This window comes from Protomyctophum parallelum, assembly GCF_964188405.1.
Source record: "Protomyctophum parallelum genome assembly, chromosome: 17".
Taxonomy (NCBI): Eukaryota; Metazoa; Chordata; class Actinopteri; order Myctophiformes; family Myctophidae; genus Protomyctophum; species Protomyctophum parallelum.
Window position 1 is genome coordinate 32,690,229 of NC_139719.1, and position 10,000 is coordinate 32,700,228.

General features: G+C 44.8%; 1 protein-coding gene across 2 annotated transcripts in view; it reads left to right on the top strand.

The window, feature by feature from the left end:
- ankfn1b (ankyrin repeat and fibronectin type III domain containing 1b) overlaps nucleotides 1-10,000 on the top strand; it is a 237,809-nt gene that overhangs the window by 195,273 nt on the left and 32,536 nt on the right. Inside the window, exons 9-11 of one of the 2 annotated variants that reach the window (XM_083787093.1) lie at nucleotides 6,152-6,427; nucleotides 7,663-7,767; nucleotides 8,187-8,284. In XM_083787093.1, coding sequence (XP_083643219.1) covers nucleotides 6,152-6,427; nucleotides 7,663-7,767; nucleotides 8,187-8,284 — 479 coding nt within the window. Of the gene's footprint in view, nucleotides 1-6,151; nucleotides 6,428-7,653; nucleotides 7,768-8,186; nucleotides 8,285-10,000 lie in introns of both variants that reach the window. The other variant, XM_083787092.1, reaches the window with a different exon arrangement.

Here is a 10,000-nt window from a genome sequence, read left to right on the forward strand (position 1 = left end):
ACATTTTTCTGTTGTTTGCTGGCAGTGAAAATGCATTAAGGGCGATGAAGGGGTGGTAATTCCGATGCGATATTAGTCATCTTCATAAGCAGTTTTCGCTGCCTGTGATCTGCTGAGCCCTCACTCCCCTTCTTCTGTTAATGATTAGAACTCGCCAGCGAGGCTCCTACACTGTTTGTGCTTCTGCACGCACGCTGTACTGTGCTGCGCGCGCATATGTGTGTGTGTGTGTGTGCGTGCGTGCGTGTGTATGTGTGCGCACACACACACACACTTTTCTAGGCCAGACGTCTTATAAAGGTATCACTAAATTGGAAACACTCGAATGGAAAGTGGTGTTTACTGAAGTTAGCTCTTTGATAGCTCCCCCCTCTCTCCTTCTCTCTCTCTCTCTCTCTCTGGAGCCTAAATAACACTTGAGAGAGTCAAGTGTGTGTGTGTGTGTGTGTGTGTGTGTGTGTGTGTGTGTGTGTGTGTGTGTGTGTGTGTGTGTGTGTGTGTGTGTGTGTGTGTGTGTGTGGTGTGCGTGTGTGTGCGCGTGTGTGCGTGTGCGTGTGCATGTGCATACACTGTAAGTTCAGAGACAGGCGGAGGAATAAAGGGCGAGAGAACAACAGAGAGCGAGGAAAGCATCTTTATAAGCGCAATCTAATCAAACTGCATCTGAGGAGAATTGAGATCAAAGCCGCTGTCGAGTTCTCTCTGGCCTTTGAAAGGATTGATTGTGATTCCTATTGATCCTGCCACGGCAGACTCCATAAGGGTCCAGAGACAGACAGACAGACACCACGCTGTAAAATCTGTCAGTTTAATGCTCCTTGCATGCTGGGGGACCTTTCGTTTTGAGCCATCTTTCACGTCCATTTTAGCTGTTGTTTGTGTCAAGGCTACATCATTTAGCTGTTGTTTGTGTCAAGGCTACATCAATCCACACAAAACGTTAATATTATGCGGCGATGAAGCGATGCAATTTTTATTCGAGCCGAGGGTGTTTTTTCGACCACAAGGCTGTATGAATGATGCATATAGACTCAATGATATGAATATTGATGCAGCATACTCAAGTCTTTTATTCCTCATGCCTCTGGTGTATAACAAGTTTAACTGCATATCAAAAAATCGACACATCTAACATCTTAGAAGTCCTTTGGAAAATTGCAGGTACACAGACAAGATTTTGTTTTACATATACAAGGATACCATCATACATCATGTTAATCTTTACCCCAACCTTTAACCATGCGAAAAGTATCATATATACAAGCTCAAGCTTGTACTAGACCTGCTATTTTTGGCATAGAGGGGAAAAGGAGCGGACCAAGCACAGAGCCAAGGGGGACCCTGGTCAACTATATGTATATGGTTCAGGTAGTTCTGACCAAGCCCTGAACTAAACTCAGTAGTTAACCCATTTTGGCCTGACGTCGAAAAAAAAAAAATCGCTCTGAAAGAATATATATTCAAAGATTTGTGCCGCATTTTTACGACCTATGAGCTTGTAGATCTGCTATTTTTCAATAGCTAAAGTATAACATAATGCTTAGTTAAAACACCAAAAGGGGTTCCCGTACAGAATGGCTTAAGTTAAAACAAATGACTCACGTGAAAGGAGAACAATAATTAATGACAGGCCCGTCTGAATTCAAAGAGAGGCTGACGGCTACTAAAGAGACGCTTAGTAAAGCTGCACAATCAAACACCCGGGCAGACATTTGGACACGGAGCTTTAAACGTGCTGTCAACAGTGGAATCTAACGCTCAACAGTGGAATCTCCGACGAACAAACACAGACCCCACAGACTAAACACAGACACACACCAACCCCAAACACTCCCAAAGAAAGACCACAGCCACCAAGGAAGAGCTCCGCCGATGCCGGTGTCCTCGAAGCGCCCTGAAACGTCTTACGTTGCATTTCAAGTCACTTATAGCCTAATGCTCCGATTAATCCCCTTCAGACCCGGAGGCCCATTCTGCAAATGTCTTCTAAATCCTAATAGTTTTCTGAAAAACTATAATACAGTATATCAGTGGTTCTCACACTTTTTCCATGTCAACGACCCCATAATATGCGCTTGGCTGCTGACCCCCATCTCAAAATATGCTGTTCCAGGGACCCCCAGGAGAAAATGTACAAGATTTATCAAAAATAGCAACAAAAAAAAAGCTTTTGGTCATCCACCTGAACTCAAGCTGCACCCACAGCTGGTGTATGATAAAGGGGGAGGGGTTAAGGGAGGGGATGATATTGTGACTGTTTATTTCGATAGGCCCTTTTGACTTTCAGCTTTTAAGAAGAAACTAAAAATACACAGGGAAGACTTACAAAATAAACATTAAATTCTCTTTATTGTTAATGGCATTTAATGTTTGTGTTAGGGACAATATGACGTAGATTTTCCCTTCATTGTCAATGGCGTTTTTAAAACAAACATTGAACTAAAAACAAACATCAAACCTGTATATAGGAGGGGCTAGCGTCCCTCAATAATCATAGAAATTGTCAACACTCACTTCACTTCACACAAGGGTGATTTTTTCTAATCTAGTTTGATTTTCTCAGTGATGCAGCGGCAGCCAGTCAGGATGATCTCAGTCGTGCATGAAGTGAATCATATTGAGGGTATCTACGTACAGTATGTTGAGAGCAGAGCATACAGAGGGACTTACGATGAAGTCCCTCTGTGTACGTCATCTATGCTCTCAATGTAGATGAGTTGTTTCTTGGGGTTAGCACTTAATTTCTTAGGTTCTCATCCTGTGGGCCATGAGGATATTGCAAGTGGCCCCCCAAATAGTTGACAAAACACGAAGATTGTTCTTATATTATAACTTTCATATTCTTTTCATATATTATTTGAAAAGTGAGTTTTCATTGTGATATACTGCTAAATAATAACTTCCATTCATCCAAGCCACGGGGAACACAATCAATCGGCCGCAAACAGATTTTCAAGTGGGCTCTGATCCAGAAAAGGTTGAGAACCAGCGATTTATTCTCCATGTGGGCTTATTTTTCTAAGGACCACCACCACTGCCGTGTGTCTCTGCCTGAGCTGTGTCACGTTCCGTGACATGTTTTGTTCTTTCTTGTGTTTCTTGGTTTTTAGTGTTTTACTTTACTGTTTTCCTGTGATTTAGTAGTTTTGTGTTCCATGTTTCTTATTTCCAGTTAGAGTTGATCTTGTACTGTGTACCTTTTATTTTGTAGTATGGTTTTATGCTTTCCTGTCTGCCCCTGTATTCTGTACCTGCCTTGTCTCACCAGCACTGTGATTAGCCTATGTTTTGCACTTGTGTCCTGTTACTCCCTGTGTCTATATATACTCCCCTGTTTGTTCCTCGTCGGATTATTAGTTATTGTCACAGTTTTCTAGTTGCTCCTGTTTTTGAAGTTATTTCCTAGTGTTCCTAGTGTTTGTTTATTCCCAGTGTTGCCCTTTTTGGTGCTAATAAACACGTTGAAAGTTTCCTGACTGTCGTCCTGCAGTTGGGTCCTACCCTCTCTGGTACCGAACCGTGACAAGCTGAGCTAGACCTGTCACACTGCTTTTCAACAGACGTATGCATGCTCTGTAGAGGTGGCAAATTATAGTCTTCAATATGCACCCCGTCAAAGCATCCGTGCCTGTGGCTCTGTGACTCGGGAGAGTCAGGTAATTTAATAGGTTGTTTGTGGTGTTAAAATAGGTTCAAAATACAAATTGGGTTTTGCAGGCGAAGCAGTTTACGACACCAGTGTGAATCACGCTTGTGTATGTTCCCACCATTATGGGTTCCCTTATAACCACACACATGACCCATACTCAAAACACCCTCTCTCTCTCTCTCTCTCTCTCTCTCTCTCTCTCTCTCTCTCTCTCTCTCTCTCTCCCTCTCTCCCGCTCTCCCTTTCATTGCCCCATTTTTTGTCATTTTCTTCCTTTAGTGATGTCACCTCTAACGAGGGACTGCACAGTTAAATTAAGTTTATTGAGGAATTTGCCTGAGCTCTATGACAAACAAAGTCATTAAAGAGATTGGCCTGTTAAAACGCAGAGTCATGGAGGGAAAACGGTTCCTCGCGGTAACGCAAGCGGAGACGCGTGCGTTGTTCAAGTGAGCACTCAGTGAAAAACATTTATTCCTCCCTTTGGCCAAGAATCTCCAGTGATTAAAAAATTTTTTAAAAAATAAAGAACAAAATCTTAGCTTATATTTTGTTTACCAAAGGAACCAACAATGTTTCCTTGGACTGCTTTCAACCACACATAATGAAGTCCTTAGTGTTCAATTTAACAAATGGAACCAAATGGACTCGTACGGGTCTTTACTGTAAAGCTGTTGTCAGTTCATGTTGTTCTCTGGGTGATGCTATTGACACACATGCTACTGTACAAGCAGGACCTAGTCAGAGGTGTTGTAACAGTCTATTTTGACTCTTTCATACCAGCAAGATATAAAGCATATTTAGTAGGCTATATAACAGTAATCTATACCGTAATGCACTGCTTCTCAATGTGGGGTCCGACTGTCCGAGGACCCCCAAGGGTCCTTGAGGGGGTTCCTAGGGATACCCAACAAGACCTTCTGGTCTGGAACAGCTAATACACATAACTTAACTTAAGTATATAGCATTTAAGTGGTCAATCATTGGTAAGTGTCCATGGTATAAGCGGGATAACCTTACCGCATGGCATATCATTGCTCTCGGGCAGAATCCCAGAAGTACTTTTCAGGAATTGGAAAAAAGAACGTGTGTTCCATTCCATCAGTGTAGTTATTATTTGGTCCCAAGATTTTTTTCCTTCTTTTTTTCTTTTTACACTTTTCATTGGTGTAATATAAAACCCACAGACAGACTTAAGCACATTCACTTTCAAAATGTTTCAAAAGTAGCAAAAATAGCCGATGCGACCCGTTGTAGAGCTTGTAGATCAGACCCGTTGTGAGCTTGTAGATCAGACCCGTTCTGAGCTTGTAGATCAGCTATTTTTCTGCCACTCCTGAGTGACGTACTAGTCCTTTCTTTCTTTTATGGAAAACAGAAAATGGGAAATATGGACATACAAGGTTTCTTCCCACCAGCGAAGCTGTCATTGTTGTCTGAACAGCATCACCAGAACAACAGAGTGTCTACTAGCACCCACAGTGTCTTGAAACTCGCTTAACCACCAAGATGACCGTGTAAACGTTCAATTCGGCCCATAAAAGGGAGGAAGATCATTTGCAGTAGAAATTGCAGCAACGTGGGTTTTCCATGACAGCATGATACACATGGTGTGATTTCTTTACAAGGACACACTTCACCACAATGACCTGCTGCAAACAGCTGCCCATGCTGCTGTGTTTGCTCACTGCATACAGCTGCCCATGCTGCTGTGTTTGCTCACTGTATACAGCTGCCCATGCTGCTGTGTTGGCGCGCTATACTGTACATACAGGCTAATTCCTGGCCTGCACTGCACTGTATCAACCTCATTCATTTATCCATTTGTATCTCAAACAGTGGGGTAAGTGTCTAAATACTGTATGTATACTCAAGTAGTAGTGTACATATGTACATATGTACACATAAAATAAGGAATCTTTACTTTACTGGAGTATTTTAAAGTTTCAGTACTTTTACTTCTACTCCACTACATCTCAGACGCAACTATTGTACCTTTACTCCACTACAATTATTTGAAAACTTTAGTTACTAGTTACTTTGTAGATTTATTTATTTATTATTCTTATTAAACATGCATTAACCACTTCAGCCCTATATATACTTTGGCTATTTGAAAATAGCCGATCTAGCGCGTAGATCTGCTATTTTCAAAAGATGTTCGTAATTTTGAAAACTTGTGAAATTAGATATTCTAATAATGAGGTAATGAGTACTTTTACCTTTCGAGTTACGTGAACCACGTGACCGGCGCTGTTTCTGCCCCCTCGTTGACGCAACTCTCCATTAGAAGGCTCTGCTCACAAAGTGTCGCCACATCTCGGAGGCCATCTTGAAAACGCATATCTTCCTAGTTATTTAGCATGCCCGATGCAGTACAAGAATCCACTCAAAAACCTTGTGTATACATTTTTGGTGTGATTTATTTTCATATATTGACCGTTCTCTCTCTCTCTCTCTCTCTCTCTCTCTCGGTCTCTCTCTCCCCTTCATGTCGGCTAGTTGTCAGTCTGGAAGGCCGTGCGGTACACCTGGCCACCCTGGTACGCGAGGCGGAGCAGCGGGTGGGCGAGCTACAGGCCCAGGTGCAGAGCGAGGGTCCCGCGGGCGAGGAGAGAGAGGGCTCGGACCACAGCGTAAGGCAGCTGAAGGAGGGCTCGGACGACAGCGAGAGGCAGCTGAAGAGAGAGGGTCCGGACCACAGCGAGAGGCAGCTGAAGGCCTGGGAGTGGAGACACCGGCTCTTCAGACGAATGCAGACAGGCTTCGAGCACGCCAGTAAGTCCTGCTGCATGGCGCGCTCCGCTTTCAGCACTTGCGCACACTTATCGTGTGATGATGTAGTATGTTAGTATAGTAGGGTATTAATTATTATTTATTCATATTATTTAGGTGGTTGTGTGGTTGTGTGTGTGTGTGTGTGTGTGTGTGTGTGTGTGTGTGTGTGTGTGTGTGTGTGTGTGTGTGTGTGTGTGTGTGTGTGTGTGTGTGTGTGTCTGTGTGCGTGCGTGTGTGCGTGCGCGCGTGCGTGCGTGAGTGCGTGCGTGGCTGTAGATCATGTGCTGAAGTGCAGCCTGGCACTCTGATCGTTCCCGGGTTGTCGTTGTGATTTAATTTTTTTTTCTCCTGTGGCATTCTGTCTGGGCTGAACTGTTAATGGCTTCCATGTTGGCACGCCTGGGACATGGCTCTGTGCTCGCGCACGTGTATGTGCACACGCGTATGTGCACACGCACGCGCGCGCTTAACACACTCTTTAACCGTTTTACAGGCGTTTCTTGACACGCGTGGTGGCAGGGTAGACAGCCCCCCCCCCCCCCTTCCCCCATGCTCCTCCCATCCACTGGAATCAGTCTGGACTTTGATGCAGAAAAGACCTTTTTCTCCTTTATTATTATTCCACATACTCATGCTATTTTATGGGCAACTTTGTCTTATTGGCCTTTTTCTCAGGCTTCCAGATACAGTAGTGGCATTCCTCAGATCTGCTGTGTTAAAAACAGCAGATGGAGATTTCTTATTATTTTTTTTATGTCACATTATTATAACAGCTTACGCCCGTACCCGTACAGTTACAACTGTACTTGGACCACTTTTTTCCGTCCACAAAATTGCCTCTCACCAAATGTTTTTTTTATTTTTTCTTGCCGAATGTCCCCCCGTCCCCCCAGAATGGCGTTCGTTAAAGTTGTTAAAGTGTAACGATTCCACAGTCGCATGCTCTGAAATACGGGGCCGCAGGGCGCAGGCCCATGGATGCTAGAGAAGTCTTATTATGTCAGATCTATAGCTGCATCAGGTGTTCCCAATTTATTTCAGCTCAAGACCCAAAAGAGAAATCTTGTATTGTCCTGGGACCCAAATGTATGAAAAATACATTATGAATTTGAGGTCTCGAATGCAATAATTGTGAAACAGCCGATCTTCAAGCTCGCAACACGACAAGAACGAGTGTGAATATCATTCTGTGCAGTGTGTACCATATCTGTCTGTCTCATCCCCAGACCCTCCAGACGTCCCCAGTGCTGTCTGTCTGTCTGTCAGCAGCAGCACCAGTCTCAGGCTGGACTTCCAGGAGCCTCTCAGTGTCAACTCTGCTGTCGTCACCAAGTACAAAGGTTCCTTCATTCACATGAAGACAATACACAACACGTTTAGTTCGCATCATTTGTTAAAAGCTGCAATCCATAACAATCCATTAACTAATCTCTTTATACGGATTGCCAATGGGCAAGTCCAAATCTCAATTTGCCAATTTTTATGTATAATTATGTGGTTAAAACTAAATAGTTTATTTATTCAAATTAAGAATTCTTACCTGTAATGGCCAGGTTGAAAGTATCCCATGGACTGCAGTTTTGGCACTTTTCATATGAAACTCTTTGGTCCTGTCGAAGGTGTAGCTGGTTTATGACTTTTGATTGTGTGTGTGTGTGTGTGTGTGTGTGTGTGTGTGTGTGTGTGTGTGTGTGTGTGTGTGTGTGTGTGTGTGTGTGTGTGTGTGCGCGTGCGTGCGTGCGTGCGTGCGTGCGTCCAGTGGCTTGGAGCTACTCTCCATGCTTCAGTGTGTTGCTGGGGGAGATGCTTGTGGAAGACACCACGCTGCTACAGTGCAACATCACTGGACTCTCGTCTGTAAGTCATTCAGCGCTATGAATATTATTGAAGTGAATATGCACCCGATCCCCCAGGTTTATAAAAAATATGTATTTAGGCACAAAAAAAAACAAAAAACATCACAAATAGTGAGAATAGCCAATAGACAAGCTCACAACATTTATAGAAAAGATGACACATTTTTAAACATTTAGAAAATTTGTCCCAAATAGTTGAGTCGTGCTACATTGCACGCTTCCCATAGTGCACTCTCTCACAAAGTCGAACCATTCTCCATGACAGTATTGTCCCCTTGAACCGGCCTTGCCTTTTAGAAGGCCGCTGTCCTCGCTTCACAAAACCTCAATTCAATTTCCTCTGCTGCCACCTCAATACCTAACCACTGAAAGATACAACCATACCGTCACGCTTTGAAACGTTGCTTTACGAGTGGGAAAGAAGCACGCGACACTCTGAACCCCACAGCTTCTGGTCTTTAACTGATAGAAGAAAGAATAAAAAGCACAACATTTAGAAGGCCACTTCCCCACATGAAGGCCGTAGACATTACTTGCACATGTGCAGGAGACATTCTGCTGCCATGTCATTCAATTTCAAATACATTTCCGCGAACCACGCTTTCTTTATGCCGTGCAAATCGAGTTGCCCTCAAAGCAGCTCCCAACCAGCCACCATCAACCCCAACAGGGTGGCCGTAAAGAGACTTATGGGCCTGCTAAAGAAGCACAATTGCAAAACACAGTTTAATGGTGTATCGAGTCACGGCTCCGATGCATCATTCCAAACGGCGGCAACAGTTGCGAAACAGTCGGAGACGCCGCGGCGGTGTTAAAAGGAGCAGCTTGGCAGCCCATGCACCCTGATTTATGTTTAAAACGGGGCGCTGCACAGACAGACGGACGCTCCGCCGTTTGTTTGTTATTGTGTGGGAGCGGAGACCTCTCCCCCCGCGAGGACCCCTATTGTCACACGGAGGAGCACCCCCGTCACATGACAGGGGTCAAGGCAGGGTCAGGAGGTGTCAGCAGCTGCTTTGATTGATCTGACTGAGAAAGAAGAGACAGAGGACTGCTGTCTGCACACACACTGCTGTCTGCACACACACTGCTGTCTGCACACACATTGCTGTCTGCACACACACTGCTGTCTGCACACACACTGCTCTCTGCACTGCACACTGCTGTCTGCACACACACTGCTGTCTGCACACACACTGCTGTCTGCACACACACTGCTGTCTGCACACACACTGCTGTCTGCACACACACTGCTGTCTGCACACACACTGCTGTCTGCACACACTGCTGTCTGCACACACTGATGTCTGCACACACACTGCTGTCTGCACACACTGATGTCTGCACACACTGATGTCTGCACACACACTGCTGTCTGCACACACACTGCTGTCTGCACACACTGCTGTCTGCACACACACTGCTGTCTGCACACACACACTGCTGTCTGCACACACACTGCTGTCTGCACACACTGCTGTCTGCACACACACTGCTGTCTGCACACACTGCTGTCTGCACACACTGATGTCTGCACACACTGATGTCTGCACACACTGATGTCTGCACACACTGCTGTCTGCACACACACTGCTGTCTGCACACACACTGCTGTCTGCACACACACTGCTGTCTGCACACACACTGCTGTCTGCACACACACACTGCTGTCTGCACACACACTGCTGTCTGCACACACACACTGCTGTATGCACAC